The sequence below is a fragment of the Oryza brachyantha genome, chromosome 4, assembly GCF_000231095.2.
Source record: "Oryza brachyantha chromosome 4, ObraRS2, whole genome shotgun sequence".
NCBI classification, from domain to species: Eukaryota; Viridiplantae; Streptophyta; class Magnoliopsida; order Poales; family Poaceae; genus Oryza; species Oryza brachyantha.
The window spans coordinates 4,807,612-4,821,551 of record NC_023166.2 but is presented as its reverse complement, the minus strand read 5'-3'; the positions used below and the strand labels follow the sequence as shown (position 1 = coordinate 4,821,551).

At 45.9% G+C, this 13,940-nt stretch overlaps 1 protein-coding gene across 1 annotated transcript; it reads left to right on the top strand.

Moving 5' to 3' along the window:
- The first annotated feature begins 3,995 nt into the window (after positions 1-3,995).
- On the top strand, positions 3,996-5,659 carry LOC121054158. Its single transcript, XM_040523036.1, has 3 exons — positions 3,996-4,492; positions 4,847-5,002; positions 5,648-5,659. Exons 1-3 carry the CDS (start codon positions 4,088-4,090, stop codon positions 5,657-5,659), a joined length of 573 nt encoding a protein of 190 aa, XP_040378970.1. The 5' UTR covers positions 3,996-4,087.
- Positions 5,660-13,940: the final 8,281 nt, after the last annotated feature.

Sequence of the window (13,940 nt, the reverse complement as noted above, 5' to 3'; positions counted from 1 at the left end):
CGTAGGGGGAGGGATGGAGGAGATTGTACAGCAGGGGAAGGTGGACGTGGAGTTCGGCCAGGATGGGGTGGAGATGGGATCGCACATAGGGAAGAGGCATAGGGTAGTTCGGCCAGGATGGGTTGGAGATGCGGCTAGGTCTGGGGAGGGGGAGAGGAGTGCGGCACTAGGGGGAGAGGTGGAGGTGGAGTGCGATCAGCGGCAGGGGGAGGAGATCGTGCTAGGGAGAGGGGGAACTGCTGGGTGTGGCCAGGGAGAGGAGAGGTGAGATGGGCCGTGGCCTTTTGGGCCTAAAACACAAGCGAAATTCAGATTTTGACCCGAAAACAAAAACCTACGGCTAAACAAAGAACGAAAGGATGACTGGGTGAAGGGAAAGAAAAAAAGGAAGGAGGGAAAAGAGAAATTGCCTCCAATTTTACCGATTTTTATTAGGTTTATTTGAGCAAATTTTATTGACTGTAATTCAAATATAAATCATGTTAATCATCTAACATACTTTCAGGACATTTTAGAACATCCAAAAAGCTTCCAATTAATTAAATTAAATTTATTCACTGAGTTTTCTCTTGAACTTTAATTAAAAAATTATTTTTAATGTATTATTTAATTAATTCTAGGCTTGGGAAAACTCAGGGCGTGACAAAGGAGGCAAGTGTCGAGGAGTCGACGGCGGAGGAAGCCAACGAGGGAGGCCGGTGGTCGGTTCACGGCAGCGGCGCGACGGTGAGAAGCCGAGGACCGAGGCGGTGAGGTGCCGGGCGGAGGCGCGGGCACAGGCGCGCGGTACTGTGGTAGGGCGGTGGGTCACCGTCGGCAGCGACTACGAGCTTCAGCCGGCGCCCAGCCAGGCGGTGGGCGAGGCGGCTGCGTGTGGCCTACGGACAGGGCAGGCTGGGCATGCATCGGGCATCGGGACTCAGGCAGGGCCGGTGGCCGGTCACCGACGAGGCAGCGACGGCGAGGCGAGCAGACGGCCAGGCACAGTGCCGCTATCCCGGTGTCCCCACTCGCCACTTCCCCAGCCGCACCCAGCAAACGTCAGCGAGGTAGCAAGGATTTGAATTTAAGCATGGATTTGATTTGCAGCAAACTTATGTTAGCTTGCTTGTTTGTTTTGTTGCTAATTGATGCAATTTGGCATAGCTAGTTGTATTATGTATGACAGCATCTTGCTTCCTGCCCAGCTGCACACAGAGGCTGCGTGTGGCCTACGGAAAGCGCAGGCTGGGCATGCATCGAGCATCGGGACTCGGGCAAGGCCAGCGGCCGGCCACCGACAAGGCAGCGACGGCGAGGCGAGAAGGCGGCCAGGCGCAGTGCCGTTATCCCGGTGTCCCCGCTCACCACTTCCCCAGCCGCAGCCAGCCAACATCAGTGAGGTAGCGAGGATTTGATTTTAAGCATGGATTTGATTTGCAGCAAACTTATGTTGGCTTGCTTGTTTGTTTCCTTGCTAATTGATGCAATTTGGCATAGCTAGTTGTATTATGTATGACAGCATCTTGCTTCCTGCCCAGCTGCACACTGAGGCTGTGGAGGGTCGGGGTTTGAGGCTGGGAGCACCAGAGCTAGCGAGGCCGGCGAGCTGCATGTGCAGTTTGTCGAATGGTTCGGCTAATAACAAGGTAAAGACCGTATGTTTCTTTTCTTTTTTGCTGTTACATGACAAAATTGATAGACAAAATTTTCAGTGAAAGATAAATATGAGGACGTGCTACTTGACCAAATTATGCAGTGAACATTTGTTATTTGACAAGTTATATTAGTAATAGTTTAGATGCTCAACATCATATACTGTAAAAATGTGTAAATATAATCTATATACGGCATTAAGCATATGTATAGCTGAGTGTACATATACTGTAAAGAGTGTGGACAAAATACCTATTTTTTTCTTTAGGGAGCCGCTGACGGCCCGGAATTAAGCATATGTATAATTACTCTCTAAACACTATTTGTTCAATTGCTTGCCTCCAATCCCAAACAAAATGGGCTTTTTATTCACCATCAACTGAAAATATGCACTTTTTGATGGCAGGAATGAGGTGGCTGAGCTTGGAATTTGATGACTGGTGTTTGTGTAGTTGAACATCAAGGTTGTGATCGCTTTTGGTGCTATGGAACTGTAAGATCATACTCATGATCTATATTTTGTGATGAACAATTGGCTTGTAAATTGATAGATTTAGTTGGCAAACAGTTATTGTGTTGGTGTGAGTGTGTGTGACTAATGCGGGTCAGGTTGCGATATCTGTGCCCAGAAACGGTTTGTTTGTCTCTGTGTGTGCAGGTGACTTAAGGTCAATTGTGGTCAATGGCTGGTAAGGACCATGACTAGGTTCAGGGAAGAACTGAGGTCTGGATGGTCGGGATGCGGACCATGACTAAGTTCAGGGAGGAACCGAGGTCTGGATGGTCGGAATGCCATGTGACATGGTTGGAGTAGAGTCGTGATTCTCGGAGGTCAATACCGGTCACCGGCGGTGGGATCATGACTAAGCTCAGGGAGGAGCTGAGGTCCAGACGATCAAGGATGCCGGGTGACAGTGTTGAATACGAGATGGCACATGGTGGAGGAACACTGTGTGGGATGGAGTCGTAACGGGCTTCACATGTTGCATGTGTAAGCATCGGAAAAATCGCGAATTAAATCAGATCAAGATCGGATGAGAAAAAGCGAAAAGGAGTTGGTCGGGTACTGTAGCCATGCGGGTTACTGTAGCGAACCCGGATTACTGTAGCAGAGTCGGACTACTGTAGCGACCGCGCACTGTTCATGTTCGGACACTGTAGCGCGCGGGTACTGTAGCACCGAGGTTTGGTTTTGGATTCTAATTAGAGATAATTTTGGAGATGAGTCCTACTAGGATAAGGAGTCTGATTCCTAGTCAGAGATAGATTTTGTTGATATAAATAGGTACCGAGGGGTATGTCCTCGGTACGCTTTTTGGAGATTTAGAATTAGAAAATTAGAGTTGAATAGTTGTTGATTCTAGATCAACAATTTTGAGAGGAGTGCTGTTGTTGCACTTTGAAAATACTAGTTGAAGCAATAAAGTTGAGAGCATTCAATCTACAGATTCTGCTTTCATCTAACGGTATTTCTCTGGATCTCGACGATCTGATTGACGGCACATGAGCAACGCGATCAAGTTAATTTCAGGAGCGGCGTAACCAGATTGGCGGCATAGGACGGCGTTACCAAAGGTAATCGCAGGAGCGGCTAACCAGAGGTAATCTTTTATTCCGCGAAAGATTTTTGGGTTTTGGTTTTCTCTACCATTCACCCCCCTCTGGTAGGTCTGTTTAACTCTGTTTTAATCCTACAAGTGGTATCAGAGCCTCGTTTGCATCTTTTTTTGATTTTTATTTGATCTTCGGTTGCTATGGCTAATAAATTTTCAACTAAGCCCCATGTGTTCGATGGTACTGATTTTCCCTATTGGTGCAAAAAGATGAAATCGTATATTATGGCTGAGGATTATGATATTTGGTTAAAAGTTGAAAATCCCTATGAAATTCCTGATCAGATTAATACTGCTGCTCGAAAAACTCAATTTGAAAATAATTGCAAAGCTCGTAATATTTTACTTAATGGAATATCTCGTTCTGATTTTGATCGTGTTTCTCATCTTGAAACTGCGAATGAGATTTGGACAGCCCTAAACAATTTTCATCAAGGGACTTCCAATATCAAGGAACTTCGCAAAGATGTTTTTAAAAAAGATTACATGAAATTTGAGATGAAATCTGGAGAGTCCTTGGATGACTACCTTGCTCGTTTCAATAAAGTTTTAAGCAATCTTCGATCAGTTGATGCTTCTTTTGAAACGAACTATTCTCAATCTGAAGTTTCTCGACACTTTTTGAATGGTCTTGATATGTCTATTTGGGAGATGAAAGTTACATCTATTCAGGAGTCTGTAGACATGTCTGCTTTGACTTTAGATTCGCTTTACACTAAACTCAAAACTCATGAGATGAATATTCTATCCCGTAAAGTTGAGTCTATGTCTAATGCTTTGGGTTCTCCTGCATCCTCTTTTGATAATGGGCACTTAATGCTTTTTCTGCGTTTAACGCCATGTCCGATGATCAACTCGAGCAACTCGAGGAGGAGGACTTGGCTGCGCTTATTAACAAGTTGTCTCGAGCTATGAATAATATCAGGTTCAAGAAAAGAGGAGGTCCAATTCGTTGCTTTGCATGTGGAGGGCTAGATCACATCCGATCTCATTGTCCCAAGCTAGGGAGAGCGAAGAAGGACGACAATGGAGACAAGTTCAAGGATGATAAGCCGAGGAGTTCATTCAAAGGAAGGAGGTCAAAGGAATCTCTCAAGAAGATGTTGGATCAAGTCTGCGTCGCCTTTGAGCCACTAAGTGATGTAGATGGAGATAGTGAAGAAGATGAAAATAAAGGAAGGCACATCTCCGGTGTTTGCCTCATGTCGCGTGATGAATCAGATTCAGAGGGTGAGGACAATGAGGTAAGTTCTCTTGAACAAGCTATTTTTATTTTAAGTGCAAAAAATAAAAAATGTGAGAAGATGTATAAGAAACAAGAGTTTGTAATTGAATCTCTTAATGCTGAAATTGCTAGATTAAAATCTCTTATTCCTAATGATGATGATTGCAAAAATTGTGAGGTTTTAATGCATGAAATTTCAAAAATTAGAGATATTAATATTTCACATGATCTGAAAACTAAATCTTCTTTTGCTCTTGGTTTTGCCATGCTTACATGCACTTGTGATGAGTTGTTTTTAACTAAAAAGATGTTGAAGAAATATCGAATTGCTTTTTATGCTAGTTTGATGTTTAACGTGCTTTGTGCTAAAAAGTTAAAACAACACCGTGATATTTTAGATTGCTCGACATGCACATCAAACAAGATGAAGCTAAAATATGCTTTAGCTCGTGTTGAGTACATGGAAGAAATTGTAAAAACTAATGAAGTGCTTTCTTGCCCCAAATGTTATAATAGTAAAAGTGTCAAGGTTGATTGCAAAAACTGTGCTAATCTTGAAAAAGAGGTTTCTTATTTGAAAAGTTCCTTGAAAAGATTTTCTGATGGTAAGAAACAACTTAACATGATTTTGGATCAATCTAAAGTGACTAGCTGCAATAGGGGTGTTGGTTTCAAAACTTTGACAAAACTAAGTAATGAAAAAACAGTTTTTAAGTCTGCTGGTTTTATGTCCTCTCCTTCTGAAACACTGAAAGAAACAAAAACAAAAAGTTCAAAACCATCTATTTCTAAAGAAAAATATAATTGCTCTTTTTGTGGAAAAGACGGACACTTGGTTGGTTTTTGTTTTAGACTTGCTCGAAAACAGAAAAAAGAAAGAGAAATTGGTTTTGCAAAATCAAAGTGACAGAAACCAAGTTTTTCTTCTCGAAGGACGGTCAGACCGACTTTGTACCAGCGATCAGACCGACTATCAGTTAGACCAAATCCACGGTCAGACCGGTTTCAGGCAGTTTCTTCCAACCGAAAACGTGTTGAATTTTCTACTGGTTTTGCTTCTATTGGTTCTGGTCGTGTGTCTCAATACTGGGTTCCTAAGTTTTTATTGTCTAACCCAAGTACTTAGGTTTCGACATCTGCTTTTGTTGTAGGCTTTTCAATTGCCTATTTTCAGGGAGAATTTTGAGTTATGCGTCCTTTTGGCATCAATTGAGGGGGAGTTTTTTGGTTCCTTGTAGTGTGTATATTGTTTGTTCTTTTGATTTCGTTTTTGCATTCATGGTGTGATATAAAAAAAACAAAAAAATTAAAAAAAATTAAAAAGAGAGCTTTGTTATATGCTTTAAGTATATTCTTGTACTTGCTAACAATACTTGTTAGGTTTTATGGCTACTGGCTTAGCTTGTATGTTTCCATGTTTTGATATGAGTCATTGCTTTTACATCTAAGTGATATGATACATGACATATAATTCTTTTACTTGAATTAAGTAAATATGCAATATTGATACTAGCACTAATTTGGATGATTGGCGTTCATATTTATGCTTGATGATTTTTACATTCCTCATATGCTCTTTTAATGTCTCAAGTGGTGAAAAAAAAAAGAAAAAAGAAAAGAAAAAAATGAATACCGAATCCTTGGACAGTCTTGACGACAAGGACATATTCGATGTGAAAAATAATGGGTGCCGAATCCTTGGAAATAGTTTTTACGACAAGGACGTACCCGAAATATGTTTGTCTTGAGAATGAGCACGTCAATTTGAGAAATAATGTTTTAATCTTCTGGTCTATATGTGATTGTCATTCTTTCCTTGTTAGGCTAGTAGATATGTTGCATTATAAATCATTGAAATCATGAATTTTTAATGTTGATTTGATCTTAATTGTAATAGATATGATTCATGTTTAAACATGAATGCATGCTTGTTAGCTAACTAGTCATTTTATCTAACTTGTTATTGCAATACATGCTCTTGAATTACTTTTGGTATATTACAAACGCTCTCAGAAAAAAAAAGAGTTAAATTTTGACAAGGTTTTTGAATATTGCATTGCATATACATGTTTTATATTTTTCCTTTTGAAATTCTTGATGAATCATCGTCAAAGGGGGAGAAATATACAAAATGCATCTTGAAAGGGGGAGAAATAATTTGCTTCGATTTTTAATATAGTCGATTTTATGCTTTTTGACATATTTATTTGTCTTAATAAAAATTTGCTTCGATTTTTAATATAGTCGATTTTATGCTTTTTGACATATTTATTTGTCTTTATTTTTTAAAAAACAATGTTACATTTTGGAGTTATTGCCAATGTGTTCATCAAGGGGGAGATTGTAAGATCATACTCATGATCTATATTTTGTGATGAACAATTGGCTTGTAAATTGATAGATTTAGTTGGTAAACAGTTATTGTGTTGGTGTGAGTGTGTGTGACTAATGCGGGTCAGGTTGCGATATCTGTGCCCAGAAACGGTTTGTTTGTCTCTGTGTGTGCAGGTGACTTAAGGTCAACTGTGGTTAATGGCTGGTAAGGACCATGACTAGGTTCAGGGAAGAACTGAGGTCTGGATGGTAGGGATGCGGACCATGACTAAGTTCAGGGAGGAACCGAGGTCTGGATGGTCGGAATGCCATGTGATATGGTTGGAGTAGAGTCGTGATTCTCGGAGGTCAATACTGGTCACCGGCGGTGGGATCGTGACTAAGCTCAGGGAGGAGCTGAGGTCCGGACGATCAAGGATGCCGGGTGACAGTGTTGAATACGAGATGGCACATGGTGGAGGAACACTGTGTGGGATGGAGTCGTAACGGGCTTCACATGTTGCATGTGTAAGCATCGGAAAAATCGCGAATTAAATCGGATCAAGATCGGATGAGAAAAAGCGAAAAGGAGTTGGTCGGGTACTGTAGCCATGCGGGTACTGTAGCCGTGCGGGTTACTGTAGCGAACCCGGATTACTGTAGCAGAGTCGGACTACTGTAGCGACCGCGCACTGTTCATGTTCGGACACTGTAGCGCGCGGGTACTGTAGCACCGAGGTTTGGTTTGGATTCTAATTAGAGATAATTTTGCAGATAAGTCCTACTAGGATAAGGACTCTGATTCCTAGTCAGAGATAGATTTTGTTGATATAAATAGGTACCGAGGGGTATGTCCTCGGTACGCTTTTTGGAGATTTAGAATTAGAAAATTAGAGTTGAATAGTTGTTGATTCTAGATCAACAATTTTGAGAGGAGTGTTGTTGTTGCACTTTGAAAATACTAGTTGAAGCAATAAAGTTGAGAGCATTCAATCTACAGATTCTGCTTTCATCTAACGGTATTTCTCTGGATCTCGACGATCTGATTGACGGCACAGGAGCAACGCGATCAAGTTAATTTCAGGAGCGGCGTAACCAGATTGGCGGCATAGGACGGCGTTACCAGAGGTAATCGCAGGAGCGGCTAACCAGAGGTAATCTTTTATTCCACGAAAGATTTTTGGGTTTTGGTTTTCTCTACCATTCACCCCCCTCTGGTAGGTCTGTTTAACTCTGTTTCGATCCTACAGGAACTTGGTGGTGTATGTAGCTGCTCGAACTTGGTGCAAGCTACTGGTTACTTGCAGGTTGGCACTTTTGGTGGCGGGAATTTTTTTGCGTTGGTTGCTGGAACCCAGGATTTTTGTAGTCGGCTGGGACTTGTGTAGTTGGATGGTGGATGGATCATTTTTATGCATGCTTTGTGATTTTTATGGGAACATATTACATACTGTATTGTAAAACATGCCTTTGTATGTGCTGGAAAATTAATTATGGCTGGAATGTGATTATAATATAATTATGCAAATGGTTTTGGTTTATATTCTGTGATTTTTTTAATTGACCTGGTCCATAATATGGGCTAGAATTGTACTATTGGGCTATAATGGAAATAAAATGTAAAAGCAAATTTATAGCTGGTTAAAAAAATATTTGGGCCATTTGGGCTGATTCTAATTGTAAATAAAAAAGCCCATGCTATATGGGCCGAATGTGAATTGCCACGTCATTTGCCACATCACCCGCCTTGTCATCTAGTTATCATACACGTGGCGTTATTCGGTTCACTTTATTATGACGAATTTGTCTCGTCATTCATCAATGACAGGAGAACTATCGTCACTTCATCAATGACGATGTCCTCTGGTGGTCACATAAGATGGTTAGTGACCTACCATCTGTGATGACAACCATTTCGTCACTGCAGGTAGTCAGTGACAGGAAACAGTCTGTTATCGTCATAATGTAATCGTCACAGAAGACTAGAGTTCATGTAGTGCGATCTAAAGCTCCTTTCAGTGAAGTTCGATAGACTTCAACTCGAACATCATGAAGAGGAAGTCCCCGCCGGGCTCGACCTTCAAGTTCGGCGGCATCAAGCTTCAGACCGACCAGTTCGGCGCATTGTCGTATACCGACTCAAGCTCCTCCAACTCGGACGAAGAAGTTTGCCGGTTCGAGCCCAACAAGGAGGCATCGGGTCAGACTCAGATCCAATCTGGGTCACACGACACCGAGACGCTTTCTCCTAGCTCAGACCGACAGGCAAGTCAGGGCGCGACTCCGATGAAGGTCGAAACCAATCTCAAGGCGGCGCCGACTCCTATAGTCGACACCTCCGAGACATGTAGCAGCACAGGAAGTTTTGTATCGCCTCGAGAAGTCTTTGACGCCAGCAAGCCGGCGTCGCCTTCTTTTGCAGCCAAGCGGCAAGAGCAGGAGGCGGCCCGACTAGTAGAAGAGCGCCAACTTGAGGAAGAGAAGGAACGTTAGGAGTGAGAGGAGAGGGAACGGCAAGCGACGAAATCTCACGCCGCGCTGCGACTCCAATCTCGAAAGATGCAGCGCGATCTGCTCCAAACACATGTCGGCGGGCATGACGTCTTCAAGACGCCCCAGCAAAACGTCCGTGCGGCCGCTGATCTACTCGGCGACTTCATCCAGCATCTCCCACAGCCAGATCTACTCGTGGTGCAAACCATAAATAAGGTCAGGGCCATGGTGACCACTGCTGTGATCCAGCACTCCCTTCAGCGCACAGCAGGCACCCCAGCGGCTCGTTCGAAGGCTCAATCATCCAGATTTCCTAGGTCTCGGGCGAACGTCTCCTGGCAACCGACTAGGTCCTGGCCGCATAGCGAAAGCAGAGCGCGCCGGCACTCTCCCGAGTCGGCGCAAAGGAGAGACAACGTCGCGAGGCAACGCCGCATCGATGACGAGATTCGCCGACTGGATCAGCAACGCCAGGAGCTCAGGGCGGAGAAGCGGCGCCTCAATCAAGAAAACTCCGCCGACCTCCGCACAAGCTCGAACACCGACGCCGGGAAGACTGTCGCCACGACCGGGACCGCCGAAGACATAGCAAGGCATCTAGGCATCGATCACCCGAGAGCTCCCACAATGACATGACAGATGGCGTCCCGACCTTCACCAAGAACTTAAGTCAGTTGACTTGGCCAACAGGTTTCAATCCCACTGGTATTGAGAAATACGACGGCTCCACCGACCCAAAAGCATGGCTTACGGTATACTCCATGGCCATGCGGGCAGCAGGAGGCAATACTAAAGCCATGGCCAACAATTTACCGGTTGCCTTGGACGATTCAGCCGGACATTGGTTGTCGGGGCTCCCCAAACGGTCCATCGACTCATGGGTAGAGCTTCGTGACCGGTTCATTGCCAATTTCCAGGGCACGTACGAACAGCCAAGGACGAAGTACGATCTGTACCAAGTCCAACAAAGGAAAAGCGAATCCCTGCAGGCCTATATTAAACGGTTCTCAATGGTCCGCAATTCCATCCCAGACATAAAGGATGACATGGTCATCGCCGCATTCCAAAAAGGAGTACGCGATGAGCCATTTATCGCTAAATTCACCAGGAAAGAGCCGACCACTGTCAAGGATCTTTTTGACATGGCTAACTCCTACGCAGCGGCCACCGATGTGATGTTCGCCTCACGGGGAAACAAGCACGAGGAGAACGGACAGCCGTCGGGCAAAGGAAAGAAGAAGGAGCACAAGGACTCGGACTCACAGAAAAGTAAGCCCGAGGAGCTGGTCACCGTCGTAGATCGACAGCCCATCCAGCGCCCCAAGATGTCTGATTATGATAAAGTCATGAACAGCAAGTGCCCCTACCATCTGAAGTCCTCCCACCTGGCCAAAGATTGCTTTGTTATGCATCACTACATAGAGCAGTTAGCCAAAGGTTAGTCGGGGGCCGCCGGGCCAAGCAAGACGAAGCCCGCTGAAAAGAAAGACAATGACTTCTAGGACCCGCAAGCCGAGCTAAACCATATCTTTGGAGGCCCGCTCCGATACGAGTCCAAGCGGAAGCTGAAGCTCGCATCAAGGGAGATAAACACCACAATGGTGGATGTCCCCCAGTACCTACGATGGTCGGAAGTCCTAATCACGTTCAACCGCTCGGATCATCCTGACCGAGTGGCTTACCCGGTGCAGTACCGACTGGTGCTAGCCCCAGTCGTCAAGAGCGTCAAGTTGAAGCGCGTGCTCACGGACGGAGGAAGCACCCTCAATATCCTCTTCGCCAAGACGCTCGACGACATGAAAATTCCGAGGTCGGAGCTACGTCCAAGCAATGCGCCCTTTCCATGGGGTCATTCCCGGGCTATCAGCAACACCACTCGGGCAGATCACTCTTTTGGTTACCTTTGGAACAAAGGACAAGTACCGGACGGAGAACATCTGCTTTGAAGTCGCTGACTTCGAGACGGCGTACCATGCCACCCACGCTAGCGAAGTTTATGGCGGTCCCTCAATACACCTACCTTATGGTCAAGATGCCCGGACCACATGGCGTAATCACCCTGTGCAGCGACATCAAGCAGGCCTTCAGCTGCGGGGCGGAAAGTTGCGAAATTGCACAACAGGTTGAAGAGCAGGCCGGCCGGGAGCAGATACGCGATGCCTCGACGCGCAAGATGGAGGACGACGATTTACCATCTCAAAAGGCAGCAAAGATCACCCTAACGAGAAGAAGCAGATCGCCCTCGACCTCGCCGACTCATCTAAATTTACATTCGTAGGAGCTCAATTAGATTCTAAATAGGAACTTGCGCTCGTCACTTTCCTCTGAAATAATAAATATATTTTTGCTTGGTAACCGTCTGATATGTTGGGAGTCCTTAGGGAAGTGATTGAGCACTCCTTGAACGTAAAAGATGACGCTAGGCCAGTTAAGCAACGTCTTAGCCGCTTCGCACAAGACATGAAAGACGCGATTAAGGAGGAGTTGACCAAACTGCTCGCGGCTGGCTTCATTAAAGAAGTCAAATACCCCAACTGGTTGGCCAACCCCGTCTTGGTCAAAAAGAAGAACAACAAATGGCGAATGCGTCTGGATTACACAGACCTTAACAAGGCATGCCCTAAGGATCTGTTTGGTCTAACGCGCATCGACCAAGTCGTTGACTCGACGGCTGGCTGTGCATTACTCAGCTTCCTCGATTGCTACTCGGGCTACCACCAGATCAGCCTAAGACATGTCGATCAGATGAAGACCTTCTTCATCGCACCATTCGGCGCGTACTGCTACATAACAATGCCGTTCGGTCTAAAAAACGGACCATCCAGGGTTGCCTCCACGACCAGATCGGGCGAAACGTGGAAGCATACGTCGACGACGTGGTCATAAAGTTGAAGAAAAAGGATGACCGGCTAGATGATCTAGAGGAAACCTTCAACAACCTTCGACGTTACAGGATGAAATTAAATCCCGAGAAGTGTGCGTTTGGTGTCCCCTCCGGCATGCTCCTTGGTTTCGTCGTATCCCGATGAGGCATCGAACCTAACCTAGAGAAAGTCTAGGCCATACTCAACATAAAGCCTCCTAGCGAGCCCCGACACGTCTAGAAGTTGGCCGGATGCATGGCGGCCCTTAGCCAATTCGTCTCACGACTCAGCCTCCGGGGGATGCCCTTCTTCAAGCTACTAAAGAAGATCAACCACTTCGCATGGACCCCGGAAGCGCAAGAAGCCTTCGAGGACTTCAAGAAATACTTGACTTCTCCCCCCGTGCTGGCTTCGCCCAACCCAAACAAGCCGCTCCTACTCTACGTCTCGGCCACAAAACAAGTCATCAGCACGGTCCTTGTGGTCCAGCGGGAAGAAGAGGGACACGCTCAATTGGTCCAGTGACCAGTCTACTTCGTCAGTGAAGTATTTTGGGAGTCCAAGTTAAAGTCTCCCCAAGTTCAGAAATTGCTCTACGGCGTCCTGATCACGGTAAGGAAGCTCGTTCATTACTTCCAAGCCCACCAGGTTTCAGTCCTCACATCCTATCCACTCGGCGATAGCATACACAACAAGGAAGTGCAAGGCCGCATCGCGAAGTGGGCACTGGAAATGATGCCATACGACATCACCTTCAAGCCCCGCACCGCAATAAAGACACAAGCGCTTGCCGACTTCGTGGCTGAGTGGACCGACGTGCAATTGGAAACCGCGCCAGATGAGCTGCCCCATTGGACAATGTACTTCGACGGTTCCTTACAAATGTCGGAGGCTAGGGCTGGAGTGGTGCTTATATCGCCCAACGGCGAAAAGTTCAAGTACGTGCTCCAGATCCACTTCCCGGCCTCGCATAACGTAGCCGAGTACGAAGCTCTCCTTCACGGGCTACGGTTAGCTATATCCCTCGAGATTAGGCAGCTGCTTGTTCGTGGAGATTCCCAACTAGTCGTCAACTAGGTCATGAATGAATGGACTTGTGCCGATGAAAACATGCAAGCCTATCGACAGGAGGTATGCAAGTTTGAAGACAAGTTCGTAGGAGTCCAGCAGGTCCACGTCTTGCGGCACAACAACGAAGACGCTGACGAACTAGCCAATCTCTACTCAAAGCGGCTGCAGGTGCCAACCGACATATTCGTTGAACACCTCGAAGCCTACAGTCAAGAAGAAGGATGAACACAAACCAACCCCAGGTGAAGCAGAAGATGCAGGAGACAATGGCCAACCATCGAACTCCGACGACCGCACAGTCGCAGTCGTCACTGATGACTAGAGAACTCCGTTCATAAAGTTCCTCACGAAGAAAGTCCTCCCGACTGATAAAGCAAGGTCGAACGCGTCAGCCGATGAAGCTACTGCTACATCGTGTCGGACGAAGAGCTCCTTTGGCGAAGCGCGTCGGGCATTCTTATGCGTTGCGTGCTCCCTAATGAGGGCAAACACATACTCCAGTTGATCCACTCGAGCCTATGTGGCAACCACGCCTCGGCCAAGATGCTGGTCGGAACAACTTATAGGCAAGGGTTCTTCTGGCCAACCGCCATCACATACGCGCAAGAGTTGGTTAGGAGGTGCGAAGGGTGTCAATTCTTCGCAAGGCAAACACACGTGCCGGCACAGGAACTGCAAACTATCCCAATCTCCTGGCCGTTCGCCGTCTAGGGACTCGACATTGTC

Bases quoted from the DNA above. Each gene is read 5' to 3' on its own strand.
- LOC121054158 (XM_040523036.1), top strand. From the start codon at position 4,088: ATGTCCGATGATCAACTCGAGCAACTCGAGGAGGAGGACTTGGCTGCG. The intron at 4,493-4,846 runs GTAAGTTCTCTT...TGTGCTAAAAAG, and splicing joins CAGAGGGTGAGGACAATGAG to TTAAAACAACACCGTGATAT.